This window comes from Sus scrofa, chromosome 2 (genome assembly GCF_000003025.6).
Source record: "Sus scrofa isolate TJ Tabasco breed Duroc chromosome 2, Sscrofa11.1, whole genome shotgun sequence".
Taxonomy (NCBI): domain Eukaryota; kingdom Metazoa; phylum Chordata; class Mammalia; order Artiodactyla; family Suidae; genus Sus; species Sus scrofa.
In genome coordinates this window covers 83,063,023-83,088,085 of record NC_010444.4, presented here as the reverse complement: position 1 = coordinate 83,088,085, position 25,063 = coordinate 83,063,023, and the positions used below count along the sequence as shown (strand labels likewise).

At 39.7% G+C, this 25,063-nt stretch overlaps 1 protein-coding gene across 6 annotated transcripts in view; it reads right to left on the bottom strand.

Annotated features, from left to right (window-relative positions):
• The window catches only part of ARHGEF28 (Rho guanine nucleotide exchange factor 28), a 341,373-nt gene that overhangs the window by 14,041 nt on the left and 302,269 nt on the right, over positions 1-25,063 (bottom strand). For all 6 annotated transcript variants that reach the window (XM_021084443.1, XM_021084441.1, XM_021084442.1 and 3 more), the window contains one exon: positions 17,063-17,351. In XM_021084443.1, the coding sequence (XP_020940102.1) occupies positions 17,063-17,351 (289 nt within the window). The remainder of the gene's footprint in view (positions 1-17,062; positions 17,352-25,063) is intronic.

The window sequence follows — 25,063 nt, the reverse complement described above, 5'->3', positions numbered from 1 at the left end:
AAAGAGGTAGCCTTGTGCAGAGGTACCCAGGTAGAGTTCACCACTATCGCAAAAGGGAGAAAATGTGAGATGCTTTAAGAAAAGAGAGTTGTCGAGTCTGGTGGAAATATGAGTCCGTGCAGATAAGTCAAAGGGGGTTGGGGTGTGTTGGAAGAGTAGGTTGTGGAGGGTTTTGAAAAGCAGTGTTGAGAGTTTTAACTTTAGGAGGTAAGCCTGGCAGCTACTGGTGATCAGGACACTGCTATGGTCCCGTGTCCATCTACATACTTGGCTTCACCTGAACTTGCGGGTCCAGGGGAGGGTCAGAAGGGAGCCTGGAATGAGCCCACATTTAGCCAAGAAAAATTCTATCTCTCTGATGACAAGGCATTACTTTTTTCTTTTTTCTTTTCTTTTTTTTTTTTTTTCAGTTAGTAGAGGGTGCATCAGAATGAAAACTGGTTTGAGTCCTTGTCCATTCATTCTTCAGGCAACACTGAGTGCCTCGTATGTGCCCTGCACTGGGCTGGACCAGGGAAACTGAGCTGAAAGTTTACAGTCCATACAGTCACTTCAAAAAGTGTTCCAGCTTCTTTAAAGTTAAATAGGCACCCCTTCTAGGAGGAATTCTACTCCTAGGTATTTATCCAAGAAAAATGAAAATGTAATTTACAAAAAGCCTTGTACAAGAATGTTTATAGCAGCTTTATTCATAAGAGCCAAAAACTAGAAATAAGCCAGGTGTCCATCCACAGAAGACTGGGTAAGGAACTGTGGCAAATTCATCCATGCAAGACTCCTCAAGAATAAAAGGGAACCAAGTGCAGGTTTATACGAGACCATGGATGCATCTCAAAAACAGTATGTTAAGCGAAAAAACCTGGACACAGAAAGGTACATAGTATCTGATTCCATTCCATTCTAGAATAAGCAAAATTAACCTGTGGTTGATGGAAAGCAGATGAGTGGTTGCTTCTGGGAGTGAGGGTTGCTTGGTGAGAGGTAGAAGGGAGCTTTCTTTTCTTTTCTTTTTTTTTTTCTCTCCTTTTCTAGGGCCGCTCCCACGGCATATGGAGGTTCCCAGGCTAAGGGTCTAATTGGAGCTGTAGCCGCCAGCCTACACCAGAGCCACAGCAATGCAGGATCCAAGCCACGTCTGCAACCTACACCACAGCTTACGGCAACGCCTGATCCTTAATCCACTGAGCAAGGCCAGGGACTGAACCTGCAACCTCATGGTTCCTAGTTGGATTCATTAATCACTGCGCCACGATGGGAACTCCCCTAGAAGTGAGCTTTCTAGGGTGACGGGAGTATTCTAGGTCTTAACATTCTTTCCACAAAAATGACTCAATAATAGAGTTAATATCTGAGCATTCAACGTATATAAATATCTCAAACTATATAAAGCAACTTAGGATCCAGAGGAAAATAAGTGACAAAATATGGTGGAAAGTCATACAAGGATCTAGTGGATACTACAGAGTCACAAGGAGAGTCCTAACCCAGAGTGGGAGGGTCCAGATAGGCATTTGGATGAAAGTGACCCCAGAGCTGGGTCTTAAAGGTAAGAGTTTACCAGGTTGGGAATAAAGGGTAGAGAAGAGGATATCCCTGAGAGAGGAATAGGTGTACAAATGGGGCAAGGGGTCTGGTCTTTTCACATGCAACTTAAAGAACTTGCTAGGGCTGGACCACCAGGAGAGACAGGACAGAGCAGCATGAGATGGGGCTGAGACATGAGAGGTCAGACCACGTCTCCAGGCCCAAGCATATAACCTCCTGCGCCTCATCAGCAAGGACTAGCTTCAGCACATGGTGCATTTAAATAAGCCCAAGAAAGGTGACCCCCAAAAGCCTCCAGACAATTGGACATGAAGCCTTGTCCACAGGCCCAAATGCTGGCCTGGGGCCAAAAAAAAAAAAAAAAAAAAAAGCTCTTTCTTAAATGCATTGTGCTAGGTTTGGTTTTCAAAAGATATCCCACGTGATAAATCATGTCAGGATATGTCATCTGGGATTTCAACTGAAAAAAAAAAATCTATCGGAAGTGTGTGCCACTTACAAGGAGTTTATTTCAACACCCACTTATATCAGTGATTTCCTCCTAGAGTATTTTAAAGAATAGCAGTCCTGCAACATTCTGGGCTGGAGAAGAGGATGCTGTGGTTAAAACGGTTTGGGAAATGCCACTTGTGGCGATTCACAGTACACATGAGCACAATGAAAGTTTTGAAGAAGTTGTGTAGTCGCCAAACCACCATTTCCCAATATCATCTGATTATGGGAACTTTCTGTCATGTACCGAGAAACCATTTTTAAGAAGAGTCTACTTAGATAATACTCAAATGAGACATAACATGTCCTTCAGGTCCCCAGAGTAACTCTTTTGGAAGCAGCCCAGTGGCTCAAGTGACCGAATGCCCTTGCTAATGATTTAATCCTTTCTTTTAACCCAAGGTATAACCAACAGCAACAGGGATGAGACCTGTGTCAACCGAGAGCCACCAAAGTTCTCAGAATTTTACGTTTCATCTTCTAAAAGCTTCATACCACCTACAAAGTAGATACTATTAGAAGTCCAATTTTATAGATGAGGAAACTGAGACACATTGAGTGTACACACTTGTTTACCTTTTCACAGGTGGTAAACGACAGAGCTGGAAAGGGAACCCAGGCCTAATTCCCAGGCCTTCTATCTTAACCCCTATGCCAGGCAGCCACCTCCACTGTTTAATATTAATCAAGAGCCTTCCTTCATGCATTCAGATATTCACTCCTTCAAATCCTGCACCTAAAAGCAAAGGACCAATAAATGCACCTCAAGTTCATTACGTGAGAAAAGTCTTGTTTCAGTCTATTTTTGCTAAAACTTGCTGTAGGACATGGGAGAAGGTGGATTCTTTATCTTTTCATCTTTGAATGACAGGGAAATATCATATCAACTACTTTAATCTCATGAATATATGCCTTGTCTAAATCATTCTGGTCAAAAATGATATTGCTAGGCGGGTTTCCATCCTAGTTTTTTTCCTGTGTTAGTGCTGAATCAGTCATTCAATCAAGTCCTCCATGAAATACATTTTCTGAAAATTTCCTGAACCCTACATCCTCAAAATTAGCCAATGGTCTAAAAAAACTGAAAACAATCATCTCTAAAAAAAATTTCATCTATGTATATATCTATATCTATATATCTGAAGAGGAAATATTTTAATTTACTGGCAGCAGCCTTTGCAAAAAGCTTCTATGTTCTTATCATGAGCAATGATAACTTCTTTGAGTAGGATCAGTTTAATGCGCTTTTCCTCAGTATGTTGCTTCCAGCCTCATACAGCTAAGATTTAGGATTTTCCCCCACCTCCATTAATAAGGTAATCAACTCATACACAGCTCAGAGCAGAGAGAAATCACAAAAAGCAAAAGCAGTATCTGATTTTTCATGATCTCAGGCTGCTTTTTTTTTTTTTAATATTTGCAGGTGATTGAGTGGTACCCTAAAAGGTGACTGAACTTGCCCTCCCTGTGGTAGTACTGCTGCATTCTCATCAAGAGGGATGGGCCTCCAGTCCATGGTCCCATGGACACGTCAGTGTATGAGTGCACTTCCTCACCCTGGAGCCCGAATGCAAAAGCAGGCCCTTATTACTATGTGCTGACTAACATGCCAGCCTCTTTTGGCCCAAACCTTCATTACGTTTTCTCCTTCCAAGCTATGTGCCAGGGAAAAGTACTTGCATATGCAAAACTTTGTGGGTATATTTTAGCGCTCCTGCCAAACAGAAGCATCAAGCATCTAAAAATACAGGATGAGCTCTACTTTGTGTATCTTCTATCATGCCAATCTGGATAAATTAACAAGTAATTAAAGATAGGATAACTTTTTCAGGTAGGAATAAATTCATCAAGAGTCAGAAGTTGAACCTACTCATTGGAAGTAACACGGTTTGAAAACCTTTAATTTCTTAAGAGAAGGTTCAATTTTCATCAGATGGACTATACATTAAGCTTCCATATTCTTGTTATAAGAACATCCCCCAAACAGAACCATATGGAAATGAGTAAAGAAAACACAATTTACATCTCTCCAAGAGTTTAGACTTATGTAATTTGAAGAATATTTAACGGCTCCATATTTACTATGCTAAAATAAGAACAAAAATCCAGCATAGCTAAACAGTTAACTGCAAGAATGCATCTGAAATGACAAGGATATAAGCTTAAGATGCTAAACATACAGAGTCCAGAAGCTTTTGGCAAAGCCAAGTGTGAAGTCTCTTTCTCCTTGACTTCTAATATCTCACCATCCCATCTTCTGCCATCTGCCTCTAGCAAATGTCAGTGTATTCCCAGGATGGAAACGTGCTTCCTTTCTGAGTTATTCCTACAAAGGCTCCCCAAAATATGGCTACTGCAATTGAGCACAATTGCCCTGAAATCAGGGGAAATAACCCAAACCATAGTCTCTTTTCAGTAACCCAGAAGAAACAAGAATCCCTCCCATCTGAATGACTGGTGTCTAAACTGAATGAGACACACTCAGGCTCCTATACTGACAGCCCCCACCATCTTTGAAAAATAGGAATTTCAAAACTCAGAATCTACAAGAAAGTACTGAGGCTTCTGAGGACATGTTAGAAAAGAGAGCGTTCAAACCACCTCCCGATGTGAGGTTTTGCATGGGGAGGTCTCTGAGCACGCAATTCCAATTTTTTGTTGCTGGCGGATTTATGAGACTCTTAGAGCACAAGGCCCTTATTGCAGCGTTACAACATTCTGTGTGATTAATTGATTGCAAATCTCTGCACAAGGTGCCAAGATCACTAGTAGGAAGCAAGTCATTAAATAAAATTAAAACTCTGCCAAGGTTTCGATTGTAAATGTTTCTTCCAAAGCCTTATAACAGTACCTTTTACAAAATTACCTCAATTTACCTGAGAAGTAGAGTCTCCTGCTTTTCTGGCAGATGATCCAAATAGTCTATATTTAATCCAAACATCGAGCATGGTAGGTTTTAGGAAGAAAAAGCTGTAGTGTAATGAAACTTGCATAAAGAGAACCATGGAGAAGAGCTGACATTGAAGATAATTAAATCGTGCACAGTCTCACTGCGAAATTGTTCAGTGGAAGGACCGCTGTCCCATCCTGCGTAACTGGTGGGAAACTTCGTAAGGCTACGTTTCTCCTTAGGTAAACCTCCAAACCAAGCTTTAACATTTCAAATTAAACTGAATTAATGTCTCATCTATAAAGAGAATGGATACCCTGGCCCCTTATCCAAAGAACCTCCACAGTGATTTATCATGGCAAATTAACATCTCCACTGATCACAACTCAGGCCCCGGTGTATTTATTATCTGGCTCAAAGTCTGAGCAGAACGACAGGACAGGACTTGGTTCCCTCAGCCAGCTGTTTCTGGGAACTGGCCAGCTGTGAACATATAGGTGCCTTTCAGTCAGCCTGTCTGGGCTAATGCGAAGGGATCTATTTCTTAAGATGGCACCACATTTAATCCTAAGATTGCTATAATAAATGCCTGATCTTTCAGGCAATATTTTGAGGCTGACAAGTAGAAGATGGTGCCAGGGAAATTGGTTCACATTCTAGGACTGTCCTTCACTAAACGAATTCTAATTGTTTTGCCTGGAGGGGATAAGCTAGGTGGGTTAAATAGATTTAGCAGAAGAAAACAGGTTTAAGAAAGTGTTTCATTGATGTCAGCTAGCTGCCCATGTTTAATTTACTGGTTTTCAAGCTACTGTATGGTTAAAAAAGAAATACCTCAGTGAACAGACATATAGACTAATTGTTACTGAATGAACAATCAAGTGCTAAACTGTTGATGTGCCATCTTCCTAAAGTGACAATGATGGATTCATTTCTGCCTGTTTAGAATCAATTAAAGCATTTTATGGAGAATATGTTTAAACTTTTTGAGTTTTTGTTTGCTACCCATGGCCATGTGGGGCTCTCTGTACAGTGTTCTAAAGGGAAAAATTACTCATATAAAAAGATGCTCTCAGAGTTCCCGTCGTGGCACATCGGAAACGAATCCGACTAGGAACCATGAGGTTGAGGGTTCAATTCCTGGCCTCGCTCAGTGGGTTAAGGATCTGGCGTTGCCGTGAGCTGTGGTGTAGGTTGTAGATGCGGTTCGGATCTGGCATTGCTGTGGCTGTGGTGTAGGTTGGCAGCTACAGCTCTGATTAGACCTTAGCCTGGGAACCTCCATATGCTGTGGATGCAGCCCTCAAAAAAAAAAAAAAAAAAAAAAAAAAAAAGATGTTCTCTATAGTTGAACAAAGAGTACCCATACCAAATTGGCCAAAAGGACTGTACATCAAGAAGCAAATTTATTTAAGTATTAATAAAGAAGAGAAATTCATTGGCAATTGTTAAAGTCTGCTGCCTGGACTCGAGGAAGGTATTCAAGGCAAGCAGTCTTACAGTTAGCCTAACATTTTAAGAAGTCCACCTCACATTCACCCATCTTACAAAAGCTTTTGATCCAGTTGGATGGCCTGAGGCATCTGTCTAGCCCACCTGTATGGACCACCACCACACCCCACAGGTCTGCTGCTTTCCTCAAAACCTCTCAATGCCTCGGTAGACACAAGCTGTGTGGCTCAAGCTCAGAGTGGCTTTCATTTCTGGTAAAGAGTTTGGACCTTGACTCCTTTATGTATGTCATAAATATTCATCCGATGTTCATTATATGCCAAACACTGAGCATGGGGACTGTGATGGAGCAATTAATACAGGAGATACATGGAGTTCCCCACTCCCTTGAAGCTTATTCTACAGTGGGGCAGGCAGACGTGACATAAATTATTACACATGTAATTAATTCGAAGTATGAGAAGGTCTAATAAGAGGTGCTTCCTGGTGTTGGGCCTTGATTTTTATCCATTTATCTAAGACTAATGAGGACAAATCAGTTCAGGAAACCTGAACTCAAAAAGAGATTAAGGTCACAAACCAGAACACAATTTTTAAATTTAAGGTGAGAAATGGTTCAAACCAAAATACTCCTGTTGGGGAGTTCCCGTCATGGTGCAGTGGTTAACGAATCCGACTAGGAACCATGAGGTTGCGGGTTCGGTCCCTGCCCTTGCTCGGCGGGTTAACGATCCAGCATTGCCGTGAGCTGTGGTGTAAGTTGCAGACGCGGCTCGGATCCCGAGTTGCTCTGGCTCTGGCGTAGGCCGGTGGCTACAGCTCCGATTGGACCCCTAGCCTGGGAACCTCCATATGCCACGGGAGCGGCCCAAGAAATAGCAACAACAACAACAACAACAACAACAAAAAAAGACAAAATACTCCTGTTGGGTTTTCTCAACATTTTCTTTTTGTAGGAAAACCTATTCAGGGAACTCAAGTATCATTGGACATTTTCCAGTGGTTATAATGCAATGTATGGATACAATGCAGTCATGCTTGATATAACGCAACCAATGAGGGCTGGATGTTCTGTGGATACGGATACGGATGTTCTATATCCCGAATTGAGATGTTCAGTCTTATGGCCAGAATATTGCTTACATTTGATTTGAAAACATGGTTGACTGATATAACTTCTTCCTCTACAGAGAAGAAGAGAGGAAAGGACAATGCTGTGTTTTCGGGACTTCTTCCCCAGGACAGTTCGGGTGCTATACCAACAAACACCTCCACCTGGACCAACATGGAAAAGTAGTTATCCCTTTATGTGCTAATATATTTCCAATTCTAAGTAAAAAATTCCCCAATGTATTTATTTATTTATTTATTGTCTTTTTAGGGCCACACCTACAGCATATGGAAGTTCCCAGGCTAGGGGTCTAATCGGAGCTGCAGCTGCCCGCCTATGCCACAGCCACAGCAGTGCCAGATCCGAGCTGCATCTGTGACCTACACCACAGCTCAGGGCAGCACCAGATCCTTAACCCACTGAGTGAGGCCAGGGATCAAATCCACATCCTCATGGATACTAGGTGGCTTTGTTACCACTGAACCATGAAGGGAACGCCCCAATGTACCTTTTTTCATCGTATTTTAAACTACTGACTTCCTACTGGCATTTAGGAGATGCTTTTCATTTTGACCAGGCTACTTCTGAATCACAATTACGATGAATTCTTTCCACCAGGTAGGGATGAAGCTGAAGTTCATGTTCCCAGAACATGATAGGCATGTTTTTCTTAAGTTCTGCTAACACGTCCTTGCCTAGATGAGCAAGTAAGGCTTAGGAATCACACAGCAGCCAGCAGAGCCTAAGTTAGCCTTTGAAGTGAGGTTCTCCAACACCAAGTCCAGCACGTCAGATTGGCAAGGCAGGAAAAGATCACAGGATGGCTTTTTGGAAGCACCTAAGGAGAGTGTTGTTTAAACAAATCTACAGGCCCAGCCAAGTCCTCCCAAATCAGAGTCGCTGAACAGAAGAATCCATATACTTGTACAGCCTTTTCCCCAAAACCCTGATGCAGAGCCAGTTATAGTAACCATGGTTCCAGCAGCCAACCCCACCTAGGGCATCTCCCTTCTCGTTAGCCCAATAGGTAGAGGGTGGCCCTCCAAAAAGTGCCATAGGACCTGGGGAGCAGGAGCTGGAGCTGCGGGGGGGTGGGGAAGTATTTCTGGGCTTTAAGCCACTGGCCTTAACTTCATCCAATACACTCAATTCCATTTTTCTAAATTTATCTTTCCACAGAGAGCGAATGAATAAAAAGTGAAAAAGAAAAGTTGCCTGATTTGAAAACCAAAGACAATAACCACCATCTCCCAAGATTGTTGTAAGGAGCAAATGAGACCATGAATTCAAATGTGCTTTTCAATGGCATGAAGTGTCCTAAAATACTACATTATGAATTCACCCAAAGGTGAATTAAATGGGATGAAATTTCCAAACCAGGAGGACTACAACCTCCTCAATTGAAGTGAAGAAGAAAAACTAAGTTAGACCCTCTGTTTTTACAAATAAGGTTTTATTGGAACACAACTAATTGTATTCTTAATGTATCATCTGCAGCTACCATGGCAGAGTTGACTATATGCCTGAAAATACTAAAATGTTCACTAGGTGGTCTTTGAGGAGAAGTCTGCCATCCACCAAACCAAATGGTCACATTCCTCTTAGGCAAACATAAAAAACATCAGTCCTTTGCTGAACACCCCAAATTTTAAGCAAGCCCTGAAAATGGAATCTTCACAGTTGGACGGACGTAGGAGGGAGGGGGAGGCAGTCTCCAGATTCTGATTTGCAGGACTTGCCAGTTTGTCAGTTTTGGATCATTGTCCCAGGAGTCACTGAGACTGACAGGAGCACACCTTATCCTTCAGGAATTTTTGGTACATAAACAGTTACAAACTTCCTTTCTAAACTCAACCCTTAATCACTTTGAGAACAAAATCCACACTGTGCTAGGAGGTCAAATACGTAACACAGGGGTGACGTGTGTGTGTGTGTGTATACATGCATATATACATATATACATATATATACATACACACACATGTATATATGTCTGTGTTACAGAGGGGTGACACGTGTGTGTGTATACATGCATATATACATATATACATACATATACACACACGCACATACACATATATATATGTTACATACACTTCTAGCACAGTGTGGGTTTTGTTCCATATTTTAAGCTAAGGATGAGCAAGGTCAGGCCTAACCTCTGGAATCCTTTATACTGAGTAGACTCCTACTTCAGCAGCTTGTTCAAACCAAATTGGAATTTATGTGGGGATGAATAGGCAGCCACATGGCTGGCTGGCTGCCTCTGCATCCACCCACCTGCTGGTTTTCCTCTCCTGCTGTGTGCTGGGCTCTATTTGCTAGGGCGGCATGGCCCTGGCCCAGTTGGCTCATGCAGCCGACTGGCCCCCGGAGGACTATGCAATCAGGAAGTTGGCATCAGCACTCGCAGCTCACCAGGCTCTACAAGCAAATGGCACATTTCCCTTTCCTGGTACCAAATCTGCAAAAGGTGAAGTCAACCATCTATACTTGTCAGTGAGAAAGATTAAAATTAAGTCTTTGAGTCCAGTTATTTACACTCTTGTCATAACGTATTATGCAAGAAGTATTATGGTGTCCTTTAAAATCTTAACCAAAATAATAGCCAAGATTCTAGATGAAAAGAGAAAGAGCTAATGATGTCTCCATTTTGACTTCTGCAAAGTCCCACAGACATATGTGGGGTATGATGTGATGTCATCATGACTATTCTCAACACTCCAGCTTTGGTTTTATCTAAGCAATCCCAAATAAACACATCTAATGTCTGTCCCAGCCACAGAAGAAGTTCAAAATCCCCAAAGCTCTTTAATCAAGGTTTAGGTTTGAAAAAAAAATGGCCTAATGAAGCTACAGACAATATTTTCTGCCCTAATTTCTGTGTCGACACAGGCTTGATAAGAGACACCTATATCCATAAATACAAAGACTATATTTATCACAATTTTACTATTATACATTTTTTAAACAGAGTTTAGTTCACCTTCCTAACCAAATTTAAAAAAAAAAACCCTCACACTGTAGTTTAATTACAATTCAATTTTGGTACATTAAAAAAAACAAACAAAAAAACCCCCTAAAGTTTCATGGCACCTAAGAATAGCAATGAGAAAGAAAAAATAATCATTTTATCCTGTGTTAAAGACTGAATTATGCCTCCACACCACCAAATTCATATATTTAGTCCTAACCCCCATTTCCTCAAAAGGTATTTGAAGATAGAGCCTTCAAAGGATCATTAAGTGAGGTCATTAAGATGGCCCTAATCCAATAGGGCTGATGTCCTTTGAGCAGATGAAATTAGGACATGGGTTTGCAGAGGAAAGACCACGTGAAGACAGGGAAAGGACAAGCCTCTATAAGCCAAGAAGGGAGGATTTGGAAAAACCCACCCTGCCGATATCTTGATCTTGGACTTCTGGTCTCCAGAACTGTGAGGAAATAAATTTCTGTTGCTTAAGCCACCGAGTCTGTGGTGCTTTATTACGGCAGGCCTAGGGAATGACTACATCCACCTTTTCAAATATTCCTTTGTCACTGAAGTTCATAGTCTCTAATGCCAGTTTCAGGTTTATGAGAGATTGCCCATAGGTCTTTGGCAAAGCTTCCTTCCACACAGATTACACAAATAAGGTGGCTGTTCAGAATTGTGGAACATTTTTAAAATATTAGAAATTGTCATATAAAGACTATTACTTAAATACTAACTACAGCATAGATTTTACTTGGGAATTTTCTATTATTTTCCCATATATAAAAAAACACGTCACTAAAAGTTTAACACAGCTACCTATACTTTTAAAAGAAACATTGCCAAGATGAAATATTCTGAATACAATGTTCTGAATTTTGAAAATATTTTGATGGGCACCAAATTCTAACATGTAGTAAAGGGAAATGCTCTTTTGGATTTTACTATTATTATTATTATTATTATTATTATTTGGCCTCACTCATGGCCTGTGGAATTTTCTGTACCACAGTTGTGACCTTGCCATAGCAGCAGCAATACTGGGTCCTTAACTCACTGCACCACAAGGGAAATTTTGAAATACACTTTTGGAATCCAAACTTAATAAAACTATTCTTTTTCCAACATCAACTATGTGACTAATATATGAAATTTGGTTCTTGATTTGAATTTTATCATATACATTATGGCAAAATGATGATATTTTAATAATACTGAGGAGGAACTTTTTACATAATGTGCAAATATTGAAGTATAGATAAAAACATAACTGAAAAAGGATACTAAAAAGATTTCAGTTTAATTATTTTACCATAAAGTATTTTCTCTGTTGATTAATAAAAAAGGCAATCTACAGATTCAATGCAATCCCTATCAAATTCCCAAGACATTCTTCACAGAACCAAAAGAGAACATTTTAAAATTTGTATGGGAACACAAGAGACCCTGAATAGCCAAAGCAATATTGAAAAAGAAAAATGAAAAGGAGGAATCAAGCTTCCTGACTTTAGACAATACTACAAAGGTAAAGTCATCCAAAAATATGGTACTGGCACAGAAACAGAAATACAAACCAATGGAATAGGATAGAAAGCCCAGCTATATAACCCAAGTACCTATGGGCAACTAATCTATGACAAAGGAGGATAGAACATACAGTGGAAGAAAGATAGTCTCTTCAATAAATATTGCTAGGAAAACTAGAAAACTACATGGAAAAGAATGAAAGTAGAATACTGCCTAATACCATATACAAAAAACCCCACAAAATTCTAAATGACTAAAGACCTAAATATAAGGCCAGACACTATAAAACTCCTAGAGGAAAACATAGGCAGAATGCTCTTTGACATAAATCACAGCAACATCTTGTTTGATCCACCTTCTAGAATAATGACCATAAAGATACAAATAAACCAATGGAAACTAATCAAACTCAAAAGCTTTTGCACGGCAAAGGAAACCATTAAAAAAATGAAAAGACAACCCACAAAATGGGAGAAAATCTTTGCCAATGACGCAACAGAAAAGGGTCTAATCTCCAAAATATACAAACAACTGATGCAACTCAACAACAAACGAACAACCTAATTGAAAGATGGGCAGAAGACCTTAATAGACATTTCTCCAAAGAAGACATATGGATGGCCAACAGATATATGAAAAAATGCTCGAAATCATTAATTATTAGAGAAATGCAAATCAAAATTACAATGAAGTACCACCTCACATCAGTCAGAATGGCCATCATTAACAAGTCAACAAATAACAAATACTGGAGAGGGTATGGAGAAAAGGTACCCTCCTCCACTGTTGGTGGGAATGTAAATTGGTACAACCACTATAGAAAACAGTATGGAGATACCTCAGGAAACTAAATACAGAGCTACCATATGACCTGGCAATTCCACCACTGGGCATATAACTGGACAAAACTTTCACTGAAAAAGATACATGCACCCCCTATGTCCACAGCAGCACTATTCACAATAGCCAAGACATTGGAACAACCTAAACGTCCATCAACAGATGAATGGATAAGAAGATGTGGTAGAGATATACCATGGAATATTACTCGGCCATAAAAAAGACAAACTAATGCCATTTGCATCAACATGGATGGATCTAGAGACTCTCATACTAAGTGAAGTAAGTCAGAAAGAAAAAGACAAATACCATTTGATATCACTTATTTGTGGAATCTAAACTATGGACCAGATGATCCTATCTAAAAATAACAAACAAACAAACAAAAAACAGAAACAGATCATGCCCAAAAAGAACAGACTTGGGGTTCCCAAGGGGGAAAGAGGAGGGGATGAGATGGATGGGTATTTGGGGGTTTTTTTGGATATAAACTATTATATTTGGAATGGATGGGCAATGGGATCCCACTGTACAGCACAGGGAAATGTGTGTGATTGGGTCACTTTGTTGTACAACAGAACTTGACAAAACACTGTAAATCAGCTATACTTTAATCATAAAAATAAAAATAAAAAAGGCAAATATCATAAACTGATTCAGAGACGCCGAATAAATAGTTCTAAAATTCTAAAGCTATGGGAGAAAAAAAGGCCCAGAAGTAAAATGGTTTTTGTTGGTTTTGCCTTTAAGAAGATTAATACAGAAAAAGAGTAATATGGTTGAGCATTTCATGGGGCCTATTACACAGCAGTTGTCCTACAAGGACCCCATTCTTAAAAAAAAAATTCAAATTTTCTGTAGTCTTGGCCAGTGTCCCTCAGAGGAGTGCAGATTGAGTTTTTAAACCCACCATCTCTTCCACTATAAATAAAATCAAACACCAATTCGGATTTATGTTCACGCATCAAGAATTTTGTTCATGAGACAACTTCCAAAACTGGAAAGTAAAGTTCTTTATAAAGTATTTCCTCAAAAAATATTTACAGGTAACACAGGGCTATTATTAGCCAACATGAGAGAAACTAATGGTCTTTAAGAAAATGTGTCTTCTGGGGTTTAAAAAAAAAAAAGGGAAGCCACAGGGTATTTATGATATCTGAAGAGCCTCTGAACACATGCAACCACTGGCCACAACAGTCCAAAGGATTCAGAAATATTTTTCAAATGGCAATATAAAAAAAAAGAAGGCGGGGACAAAAACAACAACAACGAAGAATTCACTCTTCATCGTGAAATCCTCCTAGGCATGACAATAGAATTTATTCTAGTTCTACTCCACCTTCTTTTAGAAAAGGACAATTCCAAACAGCATCCTAGAAATTACCAGAGTACAGTGTAATGGTTCAGAGCATGGCCTCCAGAACCAGTCTTTCCAGGTCCATCTCCAGTTTGGCTATTTATTAGCTGTGTGGCCTTGGAGGAGTCACTGAACCTCTCTGTGCCTGTTTCCTTCCCTCAAATGGAGATGATAACAGAACCACCTCAGTGGATGGTTGTGAGTACTAAATGGATTTCCCCAGGTAAACCCTTAGCTCAGTGCCTGAAATTTGCTAGGCGTCATATAACTGGCAGTCGTGGCAGTGGTGATAGAGCAAGTCAATAACCAATTACAATCGGAACACAAAAAGCACAGTAAAATGCCTGGTTTGGTTGGCATAAGCAACCAAACGAAAATTCCAATCTAGGCCTCAGCCAAGCATGTTCAAGAATTTAATTTACATGCAATTTCTTCCACCAAGCTTACTATTCCCCAAATTCATGTTTCCACTGATCTGCTCTGCTCTTATGCACCACTCAACACAAGACCAAACAAAACTTCTTTAAGGAGCTGCAATCAAACCACAGTTAGTGCACATTTAATAAAAACACCAACCAAGAACATTAGAGGGAAATTTTGTTGTGCAGTGGTCACTGATGACCACTCACCCAAAGATATAGCAGCAAAATGTGAAGGAGGGGCACTGACACAGCCCTGTCCTAGGTTCTAGCACAGGGACTGTCCCCTTCTCCCCCAGCCCAGCCTGGCCCGGGCTCCTCCAGCCTCCTCCCGCTCCTCCTCTCCATCCCCTCCCCTCCCCCAGGCCTCTGAGGAGAGCACAGGCAGAGTCTAGCGAAGGCCGCCAATGGCTGATTTTGAGCTCCTTTCCATTCTAAGACCCACGAAAGCTCTGGAGCAGCTAGAACACCTTTTTATTTTTATTTAATTTTAGGGCTGAACCCACGAGGTTCCCAGGCTAGGGATCTAATCAGAACTACAGCTGCCAGCCTGCACCACAGCCACAGCAATGAAAGATCTGAGCCGAGTCTGCAAACTACACCACAGCTCACAGCAATGCTGGATCCTTAACCCACTGAGCGAGGCCAGGGATTGAACCTGCATCCTCATGGATGCTATTCAGATTCGTTTCCGCTAAGCCACACTTAGAACTCCTGCTCAAACAATTTTATCTAGCCCAGACAACCCTCTTAAGAATGTATCTCCAATCTTCATTGCCCTTCCCTATCATCTAATCCTTCCTTGCACACACCAGAATATTCCTGAGAGATGAAGGCCAGAGTAGATTTTTCATTCTTTTGTCCCTGTCCTGGGTGTCTTTGGCCGACACTGGACACAATATCTGAAGCCTAAGTACATCTTCTCAGCATTTCCCTGGGCTACGTTTAATTCCCTACATGTGGAGAGACTGGTTTTGTATATAATCCCTGTTTATTTCCTTAGGATGTTTTCTATCTCCTCCAAGCACGCTGCCAAAAGTTTAAGAGCTTTCTGCTTTAAAGCACAAGTCAACAGAAAAAGATGGGAGATAGAGAAAAAGTGGAAATAGTTCTTTCCAACAAAAGCTGAGTGTGGTTTAACTCAAATGGAGTTTCTGAATTATCCCAAAGCCAGGCTGCAAAACCACACTGACAATAGAGAAAGCACTGCAAAGAACAACTTCATGAAGCCACACAGCACAGCAACATGCACCCAGAGAAGGTGTCTGGCAGTGTGGTCTCTGTAGTACTAGAGCTGCAAGATGATGCATTAAAGGGGTTGCATTTTCTACATTCTGCCCAGTTTCAAATCCCAGCGTGCTCCTCCATTGTCTTTTTCCTTTTTCAAAGCATATTTGAAATGATACTTTAAAGAATTATTTCATTCTCTCCTACCTGCTAATAAGAAATAAGAATGTTACGGCAATGACTAAATAATGTGAAGAATTAGCCATTACGACAAATCAACATAATTTGGATCAGTAATACATCTATTTTCAGGCAGAGTCAGAATGATGACTCTCTAATCTGGAGAAGCTGAACGTGTTCAAACGTCTTCATTGCTGAGAAATTATCCTACTGACATACTAAGAATATATACGAAGCAAGGAACAAATCTGTGTCCAGTTCTAAAGATTTCTATGCCACTGCCTGTTTGGCATCTCTGAAACATGTTGCTGTCAGTGATCTACTTCACATCCATGTGGCCGGCCACTTGTTTACTCTGCTGCATGCCATCTGTTTTTCAGCAGAGAGGTTTCAAGTTCTTCTCATTCCCTACCTCATATCCCACAGAAAACACTTTATAATAGGCATAGATTGAAATCATTTGGATTCATGTGCAGCGGGTAACTCGAGCTGCCTTGCATTTATATTTGGCAAAGGCTTTAATGGGATTAGCAAATTGTGTTATTATGAGGTACTTATGGAGACATAACACCTTTTTCTGCAATGACAAACGATGTTAATTTCATTTTGGGTGTGGAGCTGCACTACAGAAGATTTTTACTGACATTACAGGAAACTGCCCCAAAAGACAATAAGGCCCTACCACGAACGCTGTGCATTTATTTCTGAGGTCAACAAGCATGTCTATATCAGAACAGGGTGAGACCAACAGTGAGGAATAAATGCCAAGATCCTGCACTTTTCAGGGAACGTTATCACTTAACCCCCAGTCCTGAGAGCCCTGTCTAGTTCCCTCATCTTGGTGGCATCCTCCAAGCCCTCTGACCATGGTCTAGTTTATCTAGATTCTCAAAAGCAAGGGTCCAGATGTCCCCCAAGAAAAGTTTTTGCCACAAACTCCAGCTCATCAGCACCAATTTATTCCCTTGCTCTGAAGAAGAGAACAAACCCTTCAGAGAAACAGCTTCTTATGGAAATGATAAGGATGATGTTTAAAGTTATTAATTACCATTTTCGCAAGAATCTTTGCTGCTTTGGTGGAGAGGGGGTATCTGATGACAGGGCCCAGCAGCTACCCACGGTTCATGGTTGACATCTGAGGGCCGGGAAACGTCCGTCTTGAGGGCTACTTGATTTCCACAAGTCCTGACCAAATCAGAATGGGATATATCTGGGGGGTAAGTGGCATCTGATGGAGTCGGCTTGTTGAAAGTGTTAAGTGACATCTGCACTAAAGCTTCATTGATGAAGAATGAATTTTCATGACAGAAATTCTCAGATCGATTAAGTTCCATCAGCTGTGTAAGAAAAAAAGAAAAAATACAATAATTTCTCCAGCAATTTGCACAAGTTTTATAAAGTATTCCTAATACATTTTAGCAATCAAGATGTCAATAATAAGAGTGGAAAAGAGAAGACTATTACCCTTGACTCCTGCCTCCCATCGCCTTTTAATGAGCTAGTACCAAACACTTCAATTCGCAATGCACAGTATATCATAAAAGACACAGAAAACAAGCAAAAAATCAAGAGGCAGCGCTCGGTGCCATTGAAGTGTTTCTAACTTTAAGGCAACAGCCTTTTCATTTTTGTTAAATAAAAGTTGAAGACATGTATGCATAAGGTATTTTCTACAAATGTAACTGAGCCAACATGAAAGGAAAATCAGATGTAACATAGATCATTTTAGAAGCTTATCAATTTTTTTTATTTTTTAAAGTTTTATCAATGTATAATCAATTTATAATGTTGTGATAATTTCTGCTATACAACAAAGTGATTCAGTTATACATGTACACACATCTGCTCTTTTTCAGATTCCTTTCCCACACAGACCATCACAGAATATTGGGTAGAGTTCTCTGTGCTATATAGCAGGTCCCCCTTGGCCAATCATTCCATAAACCATAGTGTGCATATGCCAATCCCAAAGCCCTGTTCATCCCTCCGTCCACAACCTGCCCCCTTTGGTAACTATAAGTTTGTTTTCAAAGTTTGTGAGTTTGTTTCTGTTTGGCAAATAAGTTTGTTTGTATTCTTTATTTAGATTCCACATGTAAGTTATATCATATAATATTTGTCTTTGTCTGACTAACTTCACTTAGTATGATAATCCATGCTTAGTACGTCCATCCATGTTGCTGCAAATGGGATTATTTCACTCTTTTTTATGGCTAATATTCCATTGTCTATATGTACCATATTTTCTTTATCCATTCCTGTTGATGGACATTTAGGTTGCTACCATGTATTGGCTATTGTAAACAGTGCTGCTATGAGCACTGAGGTGCATGTACCTTTTCAAATCATGGATTTCTCTAGATAAATGTGCAGGAGTGGGATTGCTGGATCATACGGTAGTTCTATATTTAGTTTTTTAAAGGAACCTCCATATTGTTCTTCACAGTGGTTGTACCAATTTACATCCTCACCAACAGTGTAGGAGGGGTCCCTTTTCTCTGTACCTTCTTTGGCATTTATTGTTTATAGACTTTTTGATGATGGTCATTCCTGCTGGTTTAAGTGGTATCTCATACTAGTTTTGATTTGCATTTCTAAAATAATTAGTAATGCTGAGCATCTTCGCATGTGTTTTCTGGCCATCTGTAAGTCTTCTCTGGAGAAATGTCTGCCCATTTTTTGATTGGATTGTTTTTTGATATCGAGCTGCATGAGTTGTTTGTATATTTTGGAGATAAATCTCTTGTCAGTCACTTCATTTGCAAGTATTTTCTCCCATTCTATGGGCTGTCTTTTTGTTTTGTTTAGGGTTTCCTTTGCTGTGCAAAAACTTTAAAGTTTAATTAAGTCCCATTTGTTTATTTTTGTTTTTATTTTCATTACTCAAGAGATCGATCTGAGATATTGCAGCAGTTTATGTCAGTATTTGGACAGTTTTCCTCTAAGAGTTTTACAGCATCCAGTCTTATATTTAGGTCTTTTATCCATTTTGAGTTTATTTTTGTGTATGGTGTTAAGAGAGTGTTCTAATTTTATTCTTTTACAGGATGCTCTCCAGTTTTCCAAGCACCACTTATTGAAGAAACTTTCTTTTCTCCATTGTATATTCTTGCTTCCTTTGCCATAGATTAGTTTAGCAAAGGTGCATGCATTTATTTCTGGGCTTTCTATCCTATACCATTGATCTACATTTCTGTTTCTGAGCCAGTGCCATACTGTTTTGGTGGCTATAGCTTTGTATTATAGTGTGAAGTCAGGGAGCATGATTCCTCCAGCTCCATTTTTCCTTCTTGGGATTGTTTTGGCAATCTGGAGTCTTTGTGTTTCCATACAAATTAAAAAAATTTTTTTTCTTCTACTTCAATCTAAGAGTAATGGCATATATTTCCATCTGCTTATGTAATTTTTTATTTCTTCCAGCAGCATTTTATGGTTTTCAGATGATAGATCTTTTGTCATTTTAGGGAGGTGTATTCCTAAGTATTTTATTCCTTTTGATGTGATGGTAAATGGAATTGTTTCCCTAATTTCTCTTTCTGATCTTTCATTGTTAGCATATAGAAATGCAATAGATTTCTGTGTATTAATTTTGTATCCTGCAACTTTGCCAAATTCATCGATGACATCTAACAGTTTTCTGGTAGAATATTTAGGATTTTCCATGTATAGTATTATGTCAACTGCAAACAATGATAGTTTTATTTCTTCCTTCCAATTTGGATAACTTTTATTTATTTTTCTTCTCGGATTGCCATGGCTAGAACTTCCAAATCTATGTTGAATAAAAGTGGCAAGAGTGGACATCTTTATTCCTGAACTTTGTGAGGAATTATTTCAGCTTTTCACTGTTGAGAATGATTTCAGCTATGGGTTTATAATATGTGGTCTTTATTATGTTGACGTGGGTTCCTTCTATGCCCACTCTCTGGAGAGTTTTATCTGATATGGGTGCTGGATTTCGCCAAAAGTTTTTTTCCACATCTACTGAGGTTGGATTTTATTCTTCAGGTTGTTAATGAAGTGTACCATGCTGATTGATTTGTGGATATTGAAAAATCCTTGCATCCCTGGGATAAATCCCACTTGATCATTTGATCCTTTCAATGTATTGCTGGATTCAGTTTGCTAGTATTTTGTAGAGGATTTCTGCATCTATGTTCATCAGTAATATTGACCTATAATTTTCTTTTTTTTTTTTACTGGTGTCTTTCGTTTTGGTATCAGGGTGATGGTGGCCTCATAGAACAAGTTTGTGAGTAATCCTTCCTCTGCAATTTTTTGGAATAGTTTCAGAAGAGTAAGTGTTAATGCTTCTCTATATGTTTGATAGAATTCACCTATGAAGCCATCAGGTCCTGGACTTTTGTTTGTTGGAAGTTTTTTAATCACAGTTTCAATTCAGTATTTGTGATTGGTCCATTCATCTTTTCTATTTCTTCATGATTCAGTCATGACAGATTGTACCTTTCTAGAATCTGTCCATTTCTTGTAGGTTGTCCATTTTATTGGCATATACTTGCGTGTAGCAGTCTCTTGCGATCCTTTGTATCTCAGTGATGTCCATTGTAACCTCTCCTTTTTTATTCCTAATATCACTGATTTGAGCCCTCTTCCTTTTTTTCTTGACGGGTCTGGGTAAGGGTTTGTCAACTTTATTGATCTTTTCAAAGAACTAGCTTTTTGTTTCATTGGTCTATTGTTTTCTTTGTTGCTATTTCATTTTTGCTCTGATCTTTATAATTTCCTCCCTTCTATTCACTTTGGGTTTTGTTTGTTCTTCTTTCTCTGGTTTCTTCAGGTATAAGGTTAGGTTATTTGAGATTTTTCTTGTCTTCTGAGGTAGGTTTGTATCACTATAAACTTCCCTCTTAGAACAGTTTTACTGCATCCCATAGGCTTTGGATCATTTTGTCTTCATTGTCATTTGTCTCTAAGTATTTTTTGAATTCCTCTTTGATTTCTTCAGTTATCCACTGGGTGTTTCATAGAATATTGTTTAATCTTCATGTTTGTGTTTTTTGCAGTTTTTTTCTTGTAGGTGATTTCTAGTGTTACAGCGTTTTGTTCAGAAAAGATGCATGATATGATTTCAATTTTCTTAAATTTACCAAAGCTTGATTTGCAGCCCAGAATATGACCTATCCTAGAGAATGTTCCATGTGTATTTGAGAAGGATGTGTATTCTGCTGCTTTTGTGTGGAATGTCCTATGAATATCTATTAAGTCCATGTGGTTTAATGAATCATTTAAGGCCTGTGTTTCTTTGTTGATTTTCTGTCTGAATGATCTGTCCATTGCTGTAAGTGGGGCGTTAAAGCCCTACTATTGTGTTATTGTTGATTTCTCCTTTTATGGCTGTTAGAAGTTGCCTTATATATTGAGGTGCTCCTATGCTAGGTGTACATTCATTTACAATTGTTATGCCTTCCTCTTGGATTGATCCTTTGATCGTTATGTAATGACCTTTGTCTCTTGTCACCATCTTCATTTTAAAGTCTATTTTGTCTGATATGAATATTGCTACTCCACTTTTCTTTTGATTTCTGTTTGATTGGAATATCTCCTTCCATCCTCTCACTTTCAGTTTGTATGTGTTCCTAGAACTAAAGTGGGTGTTTTGTAGACAGCATATATATGGTTTTTGTACCCATTCAGCCAGTCTATGTCTTTTGGTTGGAGCATTTAGTCCATCTACATTTAAGGCAATTGTTGTCATGTATGTTCTTATTGCCATTTGGTTAGTTGTTTTGGATCTGTTTTTGTTAGTCTTTTTCTTCCCTTCTCTTGTTCTCTTCTCTTGTAGTTTGATGACTATCATTAGTGTTGTGTTTGGAATGCTTTTTCTTACTTGTGTGTGTATTTATTGTAGATTTTTCAGTTACTGTGAGGTTTTGATAAAGAAGTCTCTCTATATCTGCCGATAGATAGATAGATAGATAGATAGGTAGATAGATAGATAGATAGATATAAAACAACATATATATGATTGTTTTAAGTTGCTGGTCTCTTAACTGTAAATGCATCTCCAGTATCCTAGTACCCTGCATTTGTACCCTCCTCTTCTCATGATAGATAGATAGATATAAAACAACATATATATGATTGTTTTAAGTTGCTGGTCTCTTAACTGTAAATGCATCTCCAGTATCCTAGTACCCTGCATTTGTACCCTCCTCTTCTCATGATTGCTGGTTTTGATATCATATTTGTGCATGAATGATTTCCTACCATTACAATATGTTTGCCTTTACCAGTGAGCCTTATCATTTGCAATTTTATTATTTCTAATACTTCCTTCCTTCCCCTCCCTTCCCTTCTCTTTTCTTCTTTCCCAGGCAAGGGGTCAAATTGGAGCTATAGCTGCCAGTCTACACCACAGCCACAGCAACATGGGATCAAAGCTGCATCTGTGACCTCCACCACAGCTCATGGCAACACTGGATCTATCCTTAACCCACTGAGCAAGGCCAGAGATCAAACCTGCATCCTCATCCTAGTCAGGTTTGTAAAAATAACCTGCCAAGCCAAAATGGGAACACCTAATAGTAGCATTTTATTTTCCACCAAAAGAAGTTCCTTTAGTGTTTGTTGTAAAGCTTCTTTGGTGATGCTGAATTCTTTTGACTTTTTCTTGTTGATAAAGTTTTTGATTCCTCCTTCAAATCTGAATGACAGCTCTGCTGGGTAGAGCATTCTTGGTTGTAGGCTTTTTCCTTTCATCACTTAAAGTATATCATGCCACTCCCTTCTGGCCTGCAGAGTTTGTGCTAAAAAAAATCAGCTGATAACCTTATCAGGGTTCCCTTGTATATTTTTGTTGCTTTTCCCTAGCTGCTTTCAGTATCTTCTCTTTGTCTTTAATTTTGGTGAGTTTGATTAATATGTGTCTTGGGGTATTCCTCCTTGGGTTTATGTTATATGGTATTTTATGGTATTTGTTGTGCTTCCTGAATTTGAGTATTTCCCTTCCCACGTTAGGGAAATTTTCAGCTTTTATCTCTCAAATATTTTCTCTGACCTTTTCTCTCTCTTTCTGTCACCCATATAATGTGAATGTTGGTGTGTTTAAAGTTGTCCCAGAGTTCTCTTAGACTGTCCTCATTTCTTTTCCTTTATCTTTTTTTTTTTTTTTTTTTTTTAAGGGCTGCACCTGTGGCATGTGGAAGTTCCCAGGCTAGGAGTCAAATCGGAGCTACAGCTGCTGGTCTATGCCACAGCCACAGCAATGTGGATCAGAACTGTGTCTGTGACCTACACCACAACTCACAGCAATGACAGATCCTTAACCCAATGAGTGAGGCCAGGGATCAAACCCACATCCTCAAGGATCCTAGTCAGGTTCATTCATTAACCACTGAGCCATGGAGGGAACCTCATTTCTTTTCATTCTTTTTTTATTATGTTCTGTGTCAGTGTCTTCCACCTTGCTTATTCATTCTTTGCCTCCTATATTCTGCTATTGGTTTCTTCCAGTGAATTTTTTATTTCAGTTATTGTGTTGTTCATATCTGCTTGTTTAATCTTTAAATCTTCTCTTTCTTTGTTAAACATTTCATTCCTCCTTTCTCTCTTTTTTTTCCCTTGGCTTTTTAGGGCCACACCCAAGGAATATGGAAGTTCCTAGGCCAGGGGTCAAATCAGAAATGCAGCTGCCAACTTACACCACAGCCATAGCAATACTGGATCCTTAGCCCACTGAGCAAGGCCAGGGATCAAACCCACGTCCTTGTGGATACTAGTTAGGTTCCTTTTTGCTGAGCCATAAAGGGAACTCCATGTTAAACATTTCTTGTAATTTATCAATCTTTGCTTCCAGTTTTTTTCTGAGATCTTGGATCATCTTTACAATGAATACGCTAAGGTCTTTTTCAAGTAGGCTGCTTATCTCTAACTCACTTAGTTGTTTTTCTGAGGTTTTGTCATGTTCCTTCATCTGTCTCATATTTCTCTGCTTTTTCATTTTGTATAGGTTCTTGTGTGCTCTCCTTTTTGCAGGCTACAGGGTTGTAACCTCTCTTGCTTCTGGTGTCTGCCCCCTTGTGCATGAAGTTGACAAGCAGGCTTGTGGAAGGCTTCTCGATGGGAGGGACTGCTTCTGCCCCCTGGTAGGTGGAGTTGAGTTCTCGTCCCTCTGGTAGATGGAGCTTTGTCTCTGGGTTTGACAAAAGCCGGCTGTGCACCTAGGAGAACTTTAGCCAGCCTGTTTACTGATGAGTGGGGCTATGTTCCCAATGTGTTTGCTGTTTGGCCTGGAGCTTTTCCACCCTTCTGGGTGGGGCCAGATTTTTCCAAAATAGCAGCCTCCAGGGGAGTTCACACTGATATTCATTCCCTGGGACCTCCCACCTCCAATGTTCTGCTTCACAGTGAGCCACGGTCATCCCTTGCTTTCCTAGGAGACCCTCCAAGACTCGCAGATAGGTCTGACTCAGATTCTTATGGAGTCCTTGCTTTGCCCTGAGGCCCAGTGCACATGGCACCCTTGTGTACCCTCTAAGAGGGGTCTCTGTTTCCCCTAATCCTGTAGTGCTCCTGTGCTCAAGCCCCACTGGCCCCTGATTGCAAGTATTCCAGGGGCTCTTCCTCCCAATGCCAGACCCCTCCAGGCTGGGGAATTTGACATGGGGCTCGGAACTCTCACTCCTATGGGAAAGCTTCTGCGATATAGTTATATTCCAGTCTGTGGGTTGCCCACCAGGCAGGTATGGGATTGCTTATATCACAAAATCACTCCTCCTACTATCTTGATTTGGCTTCTTTTTTTGTCTTTGAGTAGCTTCTAGTCTATTTTGGTAGCTTCCAGTCTATTTTGTTGGTAGCTTACAATCTGTTTTGTTGATGGTTGTTCAACAGTTAGTTATAATATTGTTTTTGTGGGGGGAGGTGAGCTTGAGTCCTTCTACTCTGCCACCTTGTCTCTGAGTCAGGACCTAAGTTTATCAACTTTTAAAACTTTATGTACTATCAATAAAAAGTACATATGTGCACATGTCACAAAAAAATCAACTCCTAGGACAAATAGAATTGTCAAGCATAGTTAGAGAAGGTG